Source organism: Symphodus melops (genome assembly GCF_947650265.1).
Source record: "Symphodus melops genome assembly, chromosome: 19".
Taxonomy (NCBI): Eukaryota; Metazoa; Chordata; class Actinopteri; order Labriformes; family Labridae; genus Symphodus; species Symphodus melops.
Window position 1 is genome coordinate 1897613 of NC_136709.1, and position 16584 is coordinate 1914196.

General features: G+C 45.6%; 1 protein-coding gene across 4 annotated transcripts in view; it reads left to right on the top strand.

Annotated features, from left to right (window-relative positions):
- atp10d (ATPase phospholipid transporting 10D) overlaps positions 1–16268 on the top strand; it is a gene marked incomplete at its 3' end in the record, with an annotated part of 25882 nt that extends 9614 nt beyond the window's left edge. For 3 of the 4 annotated variants that reach the window (XM_079370500.1, XM_079370499.1, XM_079370501.1), the window contains exons 4-23: positions 4435–4639; positions 4769–4854; positions 5447–5553; positions 5741–5872; positions 6276–6388; positions 7035–7287; positions 7387–7604; positions 7702–7893; positions 8040–8691; positions 8768–8874; positions 9448–9574; positions 9660–9844; positions 10748–11024; positions 11265–11341; positions 11438–11563; positions 11926–12126; positions 13339–13419; positions 13541–13645; positions 13769–13956; positions 14104–16268. In XM_079370500.1, the coding sequence (XP_079226626.1) occupies positions 4435–4639; positions 4769–4854; positions 5447–5553; positions 5741–5872; positions 6276–6388; positions 7035–7287; positions 7387–7604; positions 7702–7893; positions 8040–8691; positions 8768–8874; positions 9448–9574; positions 9660–9844; positions 10748–11024; positions 11265–11341; positions 11438–11563; positions 11926–12126; positions 13339–13419; positions 13541–13645; positions 13769–13956; positions 14104–14287 (3616 nt within the window). Of the gene's footprint in view, positions 1–4434; positions 4640–4768; positions 4855–5446; positions 5554–5740; positions 5873–6275; positions 6389–7034; positions 7288–7386; positions 7605–7701; positions 7894–8039; positions 8692–8767; positions 8875–9447; positions 9575–9659; positions 9845–10747; positions 11025–11264; positions 11342–11437; positions 11564–11925; positions 12127–13338; positions 13420–13540; positions 13646–13768; positions 13961–14103 lie in introns of those variants that run through there. The other variant, XM_079370502.1, reaches the window with a different exon arrangement.
- Positions 16269–16584: the final 316 nt, after the last annotated feature.

Consider the following 16584-nt stretch of genomic DNA (forward strand, 5'->3'; position numbering starts at 1 on the left):
TCTCCCTTTATTAAAGAGCTAGCTCTCCAACTGTTTACAGAAGAGCAGGTGGACAGAGAGTTTAGTGATTTCTTACACTTTTCCTTTTGTATCCCCCCCCCCCCCCCCCCCCCCGCCCCCACCCCCCACAAACACACACACACACACACAGCCAAAACACAATGAGTGAAAGGCCTTAAACAGTTGGTTGCCTGCACTTAGCAGCATTTGTTAGCATATGAAGCTAACTAGCTTACCGGTATTGCCAGTTGCAGCCAAAGTAGGAAGTGATAGTACAGCTTGTCAGAGAGACCTTTGACAGGTTAAGTCCATGATGAACTGGAAACTTTTTGTTTAAGCTATCAGCCCTCTGCTCAGTCTCCCTGTCACACCTTCCCAGCATGCAACAACAGTAATGTAAAGATCTATACTGTCCCTCCTTTGAAATGGATCACAAGCTCAGATTCTCAGATTTCTAAAAACATCAATTACAACCCAACCCTAAGCCAATGTTTGAGATGGGATTTTCAGTGACGTAGCGTCTAACTGACAACAGGACCTGTAGGAAAGGAGAACGAGATGGACAATGTGTATTAAGATTTCCACTTTAAAGCATTTTAAACCTCCCTCTGCTCCTCGACATGTTTCCTCTCCATGCCTCACACAGCCACATAACGGGAACAACATCTGCAGTTGTTGCCTTGTAACATGCAAAGCAAACATTTAAATCGACTAGCAGTTTAATTTGCATGACTGTTACGGCTCAGTTTAGACGTGCTGGAAAGAAATGCACCAGAGGGACTAAAGACCTTGATGAAAGTGTGTCTTAAAGGGTTGTCAGGAAATCCATGCCAGGACAGTACCTGCTGCTGCAGCTGCTCCTTCTCCCTCCCTCCTTTATTTGATTATGAAATCAGTCTTCTGAGGTGGTTGTAGAATTTGAACTTTGAGTTTTTTTACACCGTCAGTCGCTTAAAGAGGAGGGGCAAATAAACGTGCTCCCATGGCCGTTCCCTTCCTGCTTCTTACAAAGGGTAGAAAGGATTCACAATCTGTCAGTCTGTCAGAAGAACAATATGACAGCATGAGAGTGGAAGTACATTTACAATTATGTTTAATAATAATTAGGTTCACAGGTGTAGGTTAATTACAGCTTCAGGACGTAAACATTATCAAGTGGAGCGGCGGAGCGGACTCATGTATAGCCTGGAGCGTCCAGCTCGTCCTTATATGAGCCAGCTGGAGAAGAGGAGGACTGTGGTACCTTCGTCCACAGACGACGAGGAGCTGAGAAAAGTCCTGAGTTCGTATAAAAACAACAAAATCCGGACGACAAAGTACTCTGTCCTCTCCTTCCTGCCCAAGAATCTGTTTGAGCAGCTTCACCGAATCGCAAACATCTACTTCATCTTCCTCGCGGCGCTGAACTTCGTCCCTGTGGTGGAGGCCTTCCAGCCAGAGATCGCTGTGATTCCCATCATACTGGTGTTGTCGGTAACAGCCATCAAGGATATCTGGGAAGACTTTCGCAGGTTTAAGTCAGATCGTTTGATCAACAGGCTTCACGCCCATGTTTACAGCAGGTTGGTTAAAAGTGGTTTTCAGTCAGTTCTTATCTGCTCCCTGTTCCTTTTGGTCCCTCTTTAAGTGACCAGAGAGAACTTATGATCACCTGTCTGCTCCTTTCTCATTATTCCCTCGGTGCTGCTGTTTGAACAATTGATTGTCCTGAAAAAATCCCAACTTCAGATTCACTTAGGTTCATAAAAATGCCTTGTCACATCATTCTATCCTGGAGATCAGGAGCGAATCATACTTGTTTTCACACACTGCTTGAATTAATTTGAAATAAAAATACCATCCCACAATATTTAAAGTTGTTGCTGTTGAAATCTCAGACCTCTTCCTTATTGGTTGGCACATGGACCATTCATTGAAAATATAAATACATTTAAAACTCTGCTCCAGTGAATGTGACGTGTAACATTGACCCTCCGGATGGGTCCATATGTTTAAAGTAGGATATCTGTGCTCCTTGGGAGTTTTCTTGACTTTGACGGAGAAATTATAGTTTCATATTTTGAAGTGTGGATAACAGAACTGAAACCATCTATCCTGAATGACATGATGTGTGTAAACTCTACATCTGTGCATAATTCTCTCAGTTCACTTCTTCCTCACTGTTAAGGTGTGCAGGTCTGCTGGAAGTGAGTGTAATGATTAACGAGGGATTGTGTTCACACTCATTTATAGCTGTCGTTCCAGGCGGGTTTCTCTCCGGAGAGAGGAATGTAAACTGTTAGCAGGCAAACACAACACGCAGCTTTCATTGTCACAACATTCAGCTCGTTCTCAGGCCGCCTCCTCTGTAAAAGTAGGTAACGCTACTGTTTTCTTAGTGTTCTCCAATCAGGTCATGTTAATTTAGTTCTGGCTGCCTCTTAAACCATAAAAACATGAGTGTGTCACTGGGTGAGCGGTGAAGCTCCGTCATGGTATATGAGTGGAACATATTAGTCCTGCAGCAGCTTTTATGACATTTGTTTTTTTCTCGTGTCCACGACAGGCTGGAGTGTTTTTTTTTTTTTATTATACCAAGAATCAACATAATAGACATTAACACATACTATCACTGTCATTCATTTAGCTCCATATAGCTATAGCCAGGGGTGTCATATCTGATATTAGTTTGATATCAGCCAGGAAACGACTATCAGATTTTATCCGCATCTAAAATCTCCAACATAAGCTCTCTGATAAACAGACCATTTAACAGACTTTAAAAGTACAATTTGTTTTTGTTGCATTTATTGAGGTTATTTTTCAGGGTCTTCTCATTTATTTTGTATTTATTTTATTTAATTGTAGAATACTATAGATTTTATGTTGAAGGTTAAAATTTATGTAACCAATCAGTTAATAATAAATGGGTCAGTTTTTCTCTACTGTTGCTGACTATTGTTCTCTGTTTGAGCCTTTTCTATCAGTACACTCTTCAAAATAAGTAATAAAAGTGTGAATGATTTGTGCTGATATCATATCGGATTGATATCGGTATCAGCCAATACTCAAGGCTGCAAAATCAGTATCGTATTGGAAGTGAAAAAGTTGTATCAGGACAGTCCTAATTGTAGCCCAAGTGGCAACCTCCAGTGTAGAAAAAAAAAAGGAATTGTAAAAGTGCAAAATGCTGCAGAAGCACAGAAAGTCACATCCATTCAAAACAAGCAGAAATGAACGTTTACAGCCTGCTACAAAACAACAAAAAGGCCTGATTAGCTCACGTCTCGATCAGCACACACAGAAGGTGGTGAATTTTTTGATGACTCGTCTATTTTGAGTTTATAAAGGATTAGAGTTATTCACATAAAGCTCAGTAGCTGACATGATTGACCGGCAGGCAGCGTGTAATAATACAGTTTGTCAGGAGGCTTAAAACCCGCCTCATCTCTCAGCCTGTCGATAGGTCGACTCAAAGTCAGGCCGAAGCAGCATTTACAGCATGGAGACCGCCATCAATGGGACTCCAGCGCCCCCTGCAGGAACTGACTGCTGACGTCACTCAGGCTTCTTCCCTAAATATTAACAGTCTATAATCTATTAGCTGTTCTCATTGTGTAATTACTTCTCCAAATTGTTGGCCTTTCACAAAAGGACGAGGTCATTTAAACATTTCGACCTTGTGAAGAGCAGTGCGCTGCCTTTGTTGTGATCGCCAACAAACTTCTGCTTGTACTGCCTAACGTCAACAAGCCGAAGCAGCAGCTTGATGCATAGAGTGTTTACTGTACAAACTGCCCCCTGTCAAACATGGAGCTGTGTCGTCAGGCAGTTCTAACAATGTATTGTTAATAAAATAAGAAGAGATATCCTCTAAAGACTGGCATTTCATCAAAGGCACTCTCCATGTTTTCTCTTTTTAGTCGATCCTGATGAAGACATTTACAATTAGAAGTGCTGTTCAGGTCACCCTATCATGCAGTGATGGCATTAATGGACAGTAAGATCACAATCTTCAGCCCAAGACTGTGAGCTGTTGAGAACGTTTCGGGGTAGTCGATTGCGTCGGTTTGGACCGCCTCGGTGTAATTCACCGTGGTTACCCCCGTGGACGGCTCGATCCATTGAAACACAACCTCATCAAATAAATCTGTGCATTAGCAGCATCATGTTTTAGCTATTGCTCTGTTGCAGTTTTTCTGTAACTCGGAAGAATTAGTCCTCTTTAATGAATAGCAGCTTCGATGTTGGGACCAACGGCTTTTCTGAAAAGGTCGGCCGGGCTGGCGCACTGCCTTCAACAATCATCCCCCCAAACTTTGGTTATTAAACAAACCTTACCACCCTGAAAACTACTATTATATGCTGTTTTTGATTCCATGCACTCTGGTTTCACGACTCCATTGTTTCTCAGAGGTTTCTAATTCTTCTGTCTCTTCTCCTCTCACCTCACAGTAAGCAAAAGGTGTACGTTCAACGCTGCTGGAAGGATGTGCAGGTGGGCGACTTTGTCCGTCTGTCCTCCAATGAAATCATCCCGGCTGACATGCTGCTGCTGTACTCCTCCGACCCTCGAGGGGTTTGTTACATCGAGACCTCCAACCTGGACGGGGAGACCAACCTGAAGCAGAGACAGGTGGTTTCAGACCTTCCTCTTCAGGTGAGTGACGAGGAGGATTCGCAGAGCTAACAGAGAGGATTCTTTTCTGCAAAGTGTTGCCCTAAAAATAAAACGGCATCTGTTACCTGCAATCCATATGTCAGCGTGACACGTGTTTTTTTTTTCCAGGGAGCAGATTTGACTCTTGAGAACTTCAAAAGTCGAATCGAGTGTGAGAATCCAAACAATGACCTCATCAGGTTCAGAGGTTACATGTGAGTTTTTTTTTTCATCAAAATCAACACAATATTTTCCCTCTTCTTCTTTTTTTTTTTTTTTTTTTTTTGTTGTTGCTGTGATTTGTTTCACTGGTTTTAGTTTATTTCATTGGATTGAAAACATCTTGATCGTCTCTGAGGGGCAACGTAGATTTCAGCAGACGTCCGCTCAGGAAGTTTACATCCTAAAAACATTTAAGTTTTGATTTGATTTTTTTGTAAAGGAATGAACATTAAGATATTGAATAATCTATTCATGAACTGTTTCAAACGAAGTCCTGACACACAGCAGAAAAAAAAAATCACTGAATCCTCAGAGACCATGCACTGGGTCAAATATGAAGAGATAATGTAAAAAGACATCCATTTTCAAAGTTTGTATTGTTTTGTAAAGAAATGAACATATCAGGAACTAAGCCTTTATATGGTGAAGATCATAAGTGCTGACTCTCAAAGGTCCCTGCTCGTTACACTCATGTTTTGTGGCAGCACAGTGTCTAAAGCCTGATCACACTTCAGCTGATCTTCTCCATGTCAGTTAGTAAAACTCGGGTCCAGTGATGCGACTGATGTTCATGTGGGTCCACAGGGAGCATCCCAGTGGGGTTCGTGTGGGCCTCCATAACAGCAACCTGCTGCTGAGGAGCTGCACCATCCGCAACACCGAGACGGTGGTGGGCATCGTGGTCTACGCTGGTAAGAGTGAAACCTCCAGAACATCAAACATTCACACGTTTTAAAGTTCCTGCTTATTTGTTGGTGCTTTAAAAGTGAAAGACGAAGATGGTTTTTAAAACCTGCTGAGCGCTTCTTGCAGTATAAAGGTTTGTGTTGTGTAACCGAGCATGTGTGTGACCTGTTCCCCTCCCGCTGTGGCTCTCAGGTCATGAGACCAAAGCCATGATGAACAACAGCGGGCCGCGCTACAAGCGCAGCCAGCTGGAGAAGCGTCTGAACACAGACATCCTGTGGTGCGTGCTGCTGCTCGTGGTCATGTGTCTGACTGCTGCTGTGGGTGAGGACCAACCCTGACGCTCACCGCACACCACAACCATGAACAAGAGGAAGAGTCAGGAGAGGAAAAAGACTAAGAGAGAGAGAGAGAGAAAGAGAGAACACTGGAGCGCTGGGTTTTTATGACTGCTCCAGGGGCATATTAGCTTTGACATGAAGATTACAAACAGAGAATATCCAACAAACACTGAGTCAGAAAGGTGGCTGTGAATTCATTACAGTCCAAACATCGAGGCCTTTTCCTTCACATTGACTTCATGATGCTTCCCATACATTTGTACACGTATCCAACATTTAACACAGAGAAATGCAATCACCAGAGTTTGTGTTTGTTCAAATCCAGCTCACGCGCTCGTGCTCCTCCGAGTCATGCTAAGTGCTTCTGGTGACTTGTTTTTTTTCAGGTCATGGTCTGTGGCTGCAGAACCTCAAAGATCCCATCTTTCAGGTCGATGGACAGGCGTCCCCGGCTCTGGCCGGGTTCTACGTCTTCTGGACTATGATCATTGTGCTGCAGGTGATCAATCTTCAAAGTAACTGTAGATTAATCTTCTTACATCTGTTTTTTTGGGGGGTTTTTTCTTCTTGTACAGAGTCCCAACTTCCGGTGTATTTTTCTACATTTCATATTAAAATCATTTTATTCGTTTTATTTGTAAGATTGGTGATTTACTGAACTTCAATATTTAATTTAATCGCGATGAATCACTTTATTAACATTTTACATTTCAACACTGTGATATTTATTCTTTTACTCTTAGTCTCAACATAAGGGTTCTTTACTTCCTGTTTGGAAACAAAGCTGTTTTATTTTGGAATAAAAGAAGTAATTTACAGCAGGGTGGACTTGACTGGATAAAGGGACTTGATACGGATCGTAGAGTAAGTAATGGACGGGTACAGGAGTGAAATGTTTGATGTCACAGGGCGGATATTACTGCCGATCTGTCTGAGAGTTTTTTAAAGTGAAGTGAGAGCAGGGGGGTCGTTCTTTTCTAGTGCTGTGACAACAGGGAGGATTATCTACGGTATAAAGCTGAGGATGGTGAAGATGCGTTAACCTTTGTTGGCTTTATAAAAACAGATGTATAGCCTTCATCATCCTGTGCATGTTTGTGTGTGTGTGTGTGTGTTAACGTGTGTGTGTGTGTGGTCTCCTGCAGGTGCTCATCCCCATCTCTCTGTACGTGTCCATTGAGATTGTTAAACTGGGTCAGATCTACTTCATCCACAACGACCTCGCTCTGTACAACGAGCAGCTGGACTCCAGGATCCAGTGCCGGGCCCTGAACATCACCGAGGACCTGGGTCGGATCCAGTACCTGTTCTCTGACAAGACAGGAACTCTGACGGAGAACAAGATGGTGTTCCGCCGCTGCAGCATCTACGGGGTCGAATACCCTCACGAGGAGAACGGTGAGGAGACAGCATCTTAGCAGCTGAAGGATTCATTTAGAGTTTGAATGTCAGTGTCATTAAGAAGCTAAATGTTCGACTCGTGTGTTTCTGACTCAGCTCGGAGGCTGGAGGTGTACGAGGCAGAGAAGAGCGAGGCGGCTGGTCGCTCAGTGACCCTGAAGTCCGGCTGCAGCGGGAAATCCCTGAGCTGCCGCTCTCTGAGCTGTAACCGCAGCTCCGTGTCTCTGCACACGCTCACCAACGAGGCCGACGAGGAGGAAGACCAGCTGACCCAGGACTTCCAGCGCAGAACCAGCGCCTTCTGCAGCCGCGTGGTCAGAAACGACACATGTGCAAACACACACACCCCCCGGCGGCCCTTCAGCCACGATGCTCATGCTCCTCCTTCTTCTCCGCTGTGTCTGTGTTCAGGCGAGGGAGGTGGTCCCGGACCCTGAGCTGGTGAGGAAGCTGAACTGGCTCTGCTCCCCTGCACTGTCTCTGGGTGACGGCTCCTCTGGGACTCCGTCCAGCCTGGAGCTCACCTACATCACAGACTTCTTCCTGGCTCTGGCCATGTGTAACAGCGTGGTGGTGTCCTCGCACAGCCAGCCTCGACACGTGGTGAGAACGGACCTTCTTTACCTCCAGCTGTCTTCATTTGACTGACTTTGTTTAGATCTTTGTGTCGATGCCAACACAAAAAGCTGTTCACTAAAGTAGGAGTAAATAAATAACTGAAAACTGATTCCCTCTCTCCCCCCCTGCAGGTTCCTGAAGCACGGACCCCTCTGAAGTCTCTGGAGGAAATCAAGCTGATGTTCCAGCGCTTCAGCTTCTCTCCTTTCTCCACCTTCTCCCCTCCACAGATCAGAGGCAGCCCTCACACCTTCACCAGCAGGATTTTCACCCGCGGGAAGAACGGCTCCTTCACCCTCCCGACGTCCCCAGAGAGCGCCGCAGAGAGGCCAGAAAAAGCCCCCGAAAACCAGCTGGAGACCTCCGGCCTGAGGACTGATCTGGATTTACCCTCCAGAGTCGACGGAGAAGATGCTGCGCTGGTGGACAAGAGCCAGGACGACATCACAGAGGAGGACAACACCAGCCCCGATGGGAGGGACCCGAGCCGAGGCAGGGACTCGGATGACGAGCTGCTGTATGAGGCGGAGAGTCCAGACGAGGCGGCTCTGGTCCACGCGGCGCAGGCGTACCGCTGCACCCTGAGGGGCCGCTCTGCAGAGAACCTGCTGGTGGATCTGCCGGGAGTCGGCTCGCTGGCGGTCCAGCTGCTCCACATCCTGCCGTTTGACGCCAACAGGAAGAGGATGTCGGTCGTGATCCGCCACCCGCTCACAGGACAGGTGGTGGTTTACACAAAGGGGGCCGACTCTGTCCTCATGGACCTGACGGAGAAGCCTAAAGGTAACCTACTGAAGCAAAACGTACAGCCTCGACTGAAGTATGTTCTAATCAGACGTGTCTATGTTGTCGTGTTCAGGTGCAGAGCAGGTTCAGGAAGTCTACAGTCACATCAGAGAACAAACCCAGAAACATTTAGACGGCTACGCCAGAGACGGCCTGCGCACGCTCTGCATCGCCAAGAAGGTCGAGCTCAGTTCACCCATGTAGACTTTTTGTTTTCCTGCCTGTCTTATTCATCAGAATCCGTTTTTATTGCCAAGTACATTTACATATACAATAATCTGTCTTGTAAGCACTTACATCAAATATATGAGAAACAGTTAACTACCGGTATATATATATATATATATATATATATATATATATATATATATATATATATATATATATATATACAATAGACTTTAATAAAAAGACACAAAATGTACAAAAGGTGCATGAGAGAAAATAAATGTAAAGTCCAGTGGGCGTTAATGTAACGCTTAAAGAAACAGTTTGAGCCTTCACATCACTGTGATGTTTTCTGACTGGGGGGCTGATGGGGGGGGGGGGGGGGTACACTTGTGATATTTTGACAGAGGAGGAACATCTTGAGCGATGTCTCGGCTCTTCTCGTGTGTTCCTGCAGAGAGCGAGTTGCCGTCTTTGACGCAGTCATAGTGACCGGCACATGTCGTTTTTAAAGCCTCTCACCTGAATGATGAGTGTGCGCTTTGATGGCCGTGACGTGTGATGTGCTTTGTGTCCGTGCATCAGGTTCTGGAGGAGGAGGAGTACGAGGCGTGGCTGAAGAGACAGCTGCTGGCAGAGAGCAGCATCGAGAACAGAGAGGAGCTGCTGCTGGAGTCGGCTCAGAGGCTGGAGACCGAGCTCACGCTGCTGGGTAAAGAGACGAACCGCTGCTGTATCACAGCGCCCGTGAATGTGCGTCTCTTTATCTCTGCGTGTGTGTGTGTGTGTTTTTAAAGGTACCACAGGGATTCTGGATCGACTGCAGGAGGAGGTCCCAGAGACCATCGAAGCTCTTCAGAGGGCGGGGATCAAAGTCTGGGTGCTCACAGGGGACAAGAAGGAGACAGCCGTCAACATCGCCTACGCCTGCAAACTCCTCCGTCCCAACGACCAGCTGCTGACCGCCAGCTGTGGGAGCAAGGTGTGTGCACCGGCTCAGCTTCTTTCTGTCCATCTTTCATGACTGCAGTCATTCTGTACTGAGGGCCTGGTTGTCTTTTACACCTGCTGGACCTGTGTGTGACACTAAGTAAATGTGCTGCAGATCCAGTGGCCCCTATTTGCTTCTGTTTCTCTACAAACCGGCAAAAAACCTTAGAATTCTCTAAAATGTGCAGATAGAGAGTTGGTGATAACTGCGGCACAATGTTTGAAAAGGACGTCACACTCAAACTCTTCAGAGATCATGACAACAAGTCCAGATTTTTTTTTTTTAATGGGAGCATCTGTGACTTCTTGAGCAGACACTCGACTCATTTTTGGATTTTGCACTTCTGCATCGGCTTCACTTTTCAACAGCGGAGGTTGTAACTGAAGGAAGTTTTCCTTCTCCTGTGTGATGGACAGAACTGTGCTGAGCTGAGACACCGACCTGCTCAACTTCATAGTTAGACGCAAAGCAAACTTCAAGGAGCCGAGCAGTTGTTTGAATGTGTTTGGCACTTTGGCATTAGCACTCCATGCTTGTGAATCTGACTTTGATAGAGCAGTGTCATATGAATGTATGTGTTCTCTGTAAAACTGTTCTCCTGCTCAGTGTGTAAAGATATCACAATTTCTATAAGCATTTCTATATATTCTTTTTTTAGAGTTTATTATTATATATGTTGAGATCAAGATACTAAAAGTTTTTCAGCAGGAAGCTTCTGTAATGGATTTTCAAATGTACCTAAATGAAGTGATTCTAAGTCTCTGACATTACAGGATCACTCCAGTGATCACATTTTCTCTGATGTCAAACAGCACGTCATTCAGTTTGATTCTTTCCTAAACTGTTGCACAGAACTGACTTGAATCCCGTATTTGTGGATTTCTTCTCCACCAGGATGCGTGTGCGGCGCTCATACAGGAGCTCAGGCTGGAGGTGCTGCACGGTGAAGTCAGCTCGACTGGGAGATCCTCCTCGGACAGTGGGACCGGGTTCGTCCTGGTCACAGACGGCTCCACGCTGGACTGGGCCCTGCAGGAGGAGCTGAAGGCCGACTTCGTGGAGCTGAGCTGCAGGTGTAAGGCGGTGATCTGCTGCAGGTCCACGCCGCTGCAGAAGAGCCAGGTGGTCCAGCTAGTCCGCGACCAGCTGGGCGTCATGACGCTGGCTGTGGGTGAGGACTCAGGACCCTTTCATACACACTATTAGAAATATAACAAACCTTTTATGAAGTTTTGATTTCGGGACATGAAGCATTCCAAGGTGCTCCATCAAAACGCCTTTGAAACACGCCTGTCTTTCAAATGTCGTCATATTTAGGTCACGTTCATGCACATTCACACAACATGCTGTTACAGGCTGTGTGCTACCTAAACATGCAATTAAAAATGCTGCTCTGTTTGTGATCCTGCAGGTGACGGGGCGAACGATGTGAGCATGATTCAGGTGGCTGACGTGGGCATCGGGATATCTGGTCAGGAGGGGATGCAGGTAATGTGAACACTTTTCCCCTGACACATTTCTGAAACTTTTCTCTTTGAAAAAAAAAAACTACAAACGTTGGTCTGTGTTTGTCGCCCCCCTCAGGCCGTCATGTCCAGTGACTTCGCCATCTCCAGATTCAAACACCTCAGTAAGCTGCTGTTGGTCCACGGCCGCTGGTGCTACTCTCGTCTGGCGAACATGATCCTCTACTTCATCTACAAGAATGTGGTGAGAAAGTGTCTCCTTAAGAGCTGGTCTGATATTTCATTGGAGTGTGAAAGACAGACAATCAACCAATAAGAAGCGCTCAGCAGAGAAACGTGCAAACAGACATCACATGAGCTTTTATCCTGTTTTTACATTTTCCATGCCGACTGAATGCTCGACTTCACGGTGACTCAGCAACTCGTGTGTGTGTGTGTGTGTGTGTGTGTGTGTGTGTGTGTGTGTGTGTGTGTGTGTGTGTGTGTGTGTGTGTGTGTGTGTGTGTGTGTGTGTGTGTGTGTGTGTGTGTGTGTGTGTGTGTGTGTGTGTGTGTGTGTGTGTGTGTGTGTGTGTGTGTGTGTGTGTGTGTGTGTGTGTTGTTGCAGATGTACGTGAACCTGCTGTTCTGGTATCAGTTCTTCTGCGGGTTCTCGGGGAGCGTCATGACAAACTCGTGGGTGCTCATCTTCTTCAACCTGCTCTTCACCTCCGTTCCTCCCATCATCTACGGCATCCTGGACAGAGACACACCTGCCCACACTCTGACGGCGCTGCCCGAGCTCTACCGGGACACCCAATCCTCCAAGGTTACTGCGCACACACACACTGCATGATTCCACTCAGTCAGACTGAGGATGGAGACGACGTCTTTAACTCCCGTCTATGAAAGGAATCTGCTCAGATCTTTCTGGACAGTTTCACACGTTTGATCCTGGCTGCAGCTCTGATACTGTATGTGTGGAGGAAGTGATCGAGACTCGACTCCACACAGTAAGACTCCTCAGATGGCTCACGTTGATGAGTACTGCAGGAGACATGATTCAACATCACATCAGTGTCATGCTCAGACATAACTTCCGGATCCTTCCTAAGTCTCTGCATCTGTTTAAATAATAATATAATGAAAATAAACAATATTATTATCATTGTCAGGGTCACATTGACCCATGTAGAATAATCTGTGACGTCAAGCAGCCTGGTGTGAACAACATCTCCCAAACAACCTGCAGATATCAGCTGTCCTTGTTCTCTAAACAAAGCTGAACTGGATCAGGTCTGACTGACAGCAGCAACAGTGAATTTTCACATTTAATCAAGTAATTACAGAAATTCCATAAAAATATGGGGACAACAAAAATGAAGATGTAAACATATATTTCGCTTACTTTAAAGTCTATGACGGGCTTCAATCAGTCTTTATTGCATTGTATTTATTGTAAAAAAAGAAAAGAGAAATTAGTCCCTCCTTACGCTCTCAAGCGACCTGATTGGTCAATAGGCAGAGTTCCATACATGCAGATTTGTATCAAAACCTGCTTCAGAGCAGGTTAAGTTTCCAGCGTGATTTAACATGGCGAGCGACCTGAACACGATGTAAAACCCCGTCACAGTCGGCTAAACTCAGAGTTAACCCTGGAGTTAGCTCGATGAATGCTCGTCCCGCTCGGTCTCCTACCAACCTTTTTTTCACCATCATGCTGATGTGAACATGTGAGGAATACAAACACAATCACAAAAGACTGAAATGCAATGAATAACTGATATCAATGAGTTGGTGACTGAGAGGCAGGAAGGACAGTGACTGAGGGAAGTTTATTAGACTCTACAGGAGAGTTCATTCATGTCAAAGAATGACGGTGAAGCTGCACAATAATTGTAGAAAGGTGTAAGGCAGCTCAGGTATGTTAAGTGTGGAAGCCGGCGTGAGAGTATTAAAGTCCTGAAATCAATGTAGTTAAAGTCTTTGTGCTGCGGTGCCTGATGACAAAGACTGAAGGATGAATCCTGTCCCTCTGCAGGTTTATGTTCCCTCCATGTTCTGGATCACAGTCCTCGATGCCTTTTATCAAAGCCTCGTCTGCTTCTTCGTGCCTTATTTTGTGAGTACACTGCGTTAAGGAGTTTCTGTTCTATCAGCAGTTATTGATTTTTTTTTTGTTTGTTTGTTTGTTTCACTGGATGCATCTTAAATGTAGCTTCCTGTGAAATGTTTTCACTCAGGCCCTCGCAGGATCAGACGTGGGAGATCTGGCCTTAGGTTCTCCGATCAACGCCTCGGCGCTCCTCATCATCCTGCTGCACCAAGTCATCGAGAGTCACACTCTGGTCAGACACACAGCTCATCACAGTTTTTTCAATGTGGAGGGCAGCTCCTCTGTGGTGCAGGGTGTGTGTGTGTGTGTGTGTGTGTGTGTCAGTCAGGTAATCCCCCTCGGTGCTGTCTTGCAGACGTGGATCCACGTGCTGGTGTTGGTGTTCAGTGCCGTGTTCTACTTCGGCTTCGTGCTGTTCTTCAGTGTGATCTGTGTGACCTGCAGCCCCCCCACCAACCCTGTGGGGGTGGAGACACTCCAAATGTCTCAGCCTCATTTCTACATCGTGTGTGCTCTCACTACTGTGACGGCTCTGTTGCCCAGGTGAACACACACACACACACTTACACACGCGCGCCAGTCTAAGTTGCATTCCTTAAATGAGAAATTCAAAGTACGATCATTCTCTGTTCTCTCAAGTCAACTCTTCACTGATCTGTGATCTGCTCTCTGAACCTGCGTCCTCTGCAGGCTGTTGTTTCGAGCTCTACACAACACCTTCCACCCGTCGGCCGCTCACACAGACGAGGTGGATTCAGAGGAGTACCGTAGGAGGATGCAGCGGTGGAACATGAAACGCTCCCTGGCCAAAAGAGTGCCGGTGTGTGTGGATAAACCCGACCTGGAGCCGAACACAGCGTCGGTTGTTTCCTGACCTCCACTAACACACACACACACACACACACACACACACACACATGCACACACACTGACTCACAAACAGGGCCAGAGCTGCGTCCCTGCTGGTCACATCATCAAATGATGTGATGTTCATTCCCTCTGCTGAAGCACTGATCGCTGTGTGAGAGTCTGATCTGCTTTCATGAAGAACACGTTTTAATGGAACGTGTTCAGTCGACTGATCTGTTGAAATAACTCGCTCAGCCTGTGTGGGAACAGCAGCTGTCCAACACCGTGCCATTATGCAGAGGTGAACCGACAGGCCTTATAAAGTCCTCGGCTCTTTAAGCTTGAGACCGGCGTCTACCGGCCTTCAGTCTGTTCTTTCATGAGCCAACGAGAGTCGATGCAGAATGAAATCTGTTGATCTGTATCGAAGCTTTATCCACACTGATGGTGAAAGTGATCGAGTTTAAATCTCAGATATGACTGTTGACACAGAGGTGTTTATTGGAAAGGCACTAAAAAGGCTCCCTTATTATCCTCATTGTTTTCTTTTTGCAGCATGCATAGTGTGTCCTGCATGTGTGATCAAATACTCTAAAAGTCTCATTCATTTCTTATCAGGACACCACAGGTGTAATATAGTGACTCAAGCTGGACTCTGACTTTAAAGGCAGGGTTGGTCATGTTCGAAAACTAGCATTCCCTCTACGCTCCATCTGCCCCCCCCCCCCCTCCCCTCTGGGCTCCCTCTAAAGCCACGCCCCCTCACTAACATGCTAGAGCGCCATTGGTCCAGAAGTGGATCTCAGCTCATGCTTTGAGTGTTGGCTCATGCATGCATGGAGTAGAGAGCCTTGATTGGTTTATAAAACGTGTATCGAGTGCAGACATTGGTCTAAGTTTTTACATTTACAGCTGCTACAGATTTTTTTTCCATTTCTTTTTCAGAGCACATGAGTTATTAATTTCTGACAGGACCTAAAGACAATTTCAACCAAAGTCTTAAAAAGTGTACCTGGAGGAAATGACCAACCCTGCCTTTAAATCGAGCATTAAAGCTTCAAATCATGTTTGGTTTTTTTTCACCACAATGGAGCAGAAATACTTAAAAATAATAATGTTCTTCTGTAAGACAGACGACTGGAATTTAAAAACTACAAAGAGACGAGGAGCAACATGTTAAAACTGCGTTGAGCGCGGCAAAGACAGATTGTGGCGCACCGAGTACGTGGAAACTGACAGATTTAAAAAATGCTGCTCAACTAAAAGCAAAAATAAAAATGCTTACGGCGTGGATCTAGCCAAAAAGATTCCTATGAAAGCAATGACTTATTTTCTTTTAACGCTCGTTTGTACGTGAACAGGAAGCAATAATGTGAGTCTTTCTAAAGAGTCACAGCTGTACTTGGAGCTCTGCTCAGTCAGGATCCTGCTCTCATTAGCTCCAGGTGACCACAGTGAACCTCTCCACTGTGTACGAGCTTTTAACACTTGACATGTTTGTAATGTGTGATGATGCTCAGGGTGCTCTGCGGGTCGGATGTGTTTACAGTCCTCCGAGCTGAGGACAGTGTATGAAGACAGAACAGACACCAGCGGCCTGTTTGTGTTTACCTGATCAGCTGTTTGCTCAGTCAGCTGCAGGTACACAAACGATTAATCGCTGAGTCATACTGACTCCTTTTTCATCTGTTTTATTTATTGGCTGAGATCGACATTTAAAAAAAGGCTGTTTACATCTGTACACAAAGGATGTGACATGAGAGGCGTTTGTGATGTTGGCCTCTTCAGTCCACTCCTGTACATTAAACTGACTGATCATGTGAAGATTCTCCTGAGGCCTTGATGCAATACTCCAGATAGTAACTGTCAGGACTGGCCTTAAAAACCAAAGTGCCGACACCCAGACGATTTTTATATTCAATAATGTCTTGTATATTTTGTTGTGGTGAAAACGTCTGTTTCTTTGTACAGTTGAATACAAAGAATAAACAGATTGTTTGAATCTTGTTGTCTGTGCTCAGTATTATTCACTGAACAATGATGTCGTCAATTATTCTCTCCTTCTTTTCTCATCTGTTTCATTTCCTGTCTATCGATTGTTTCATTGTTTTCTCAGTTTATCCATCGACCTACCCGGCCATGGCAAAGTAACGTTCAGATGATGGTGTCACCTCTCAATTCAAATCACACTCAGTACACAAACGCTAACAGCTAACAGCGACACTCTGAGGGGAGTGACGGCCCCCTGCTGAGTGTTGGTGGTAACTGCACCTCAGTGTAAATAAGAGCTCGTCTTTGTTTGCTCCAGCAAAGGGAGGAAAC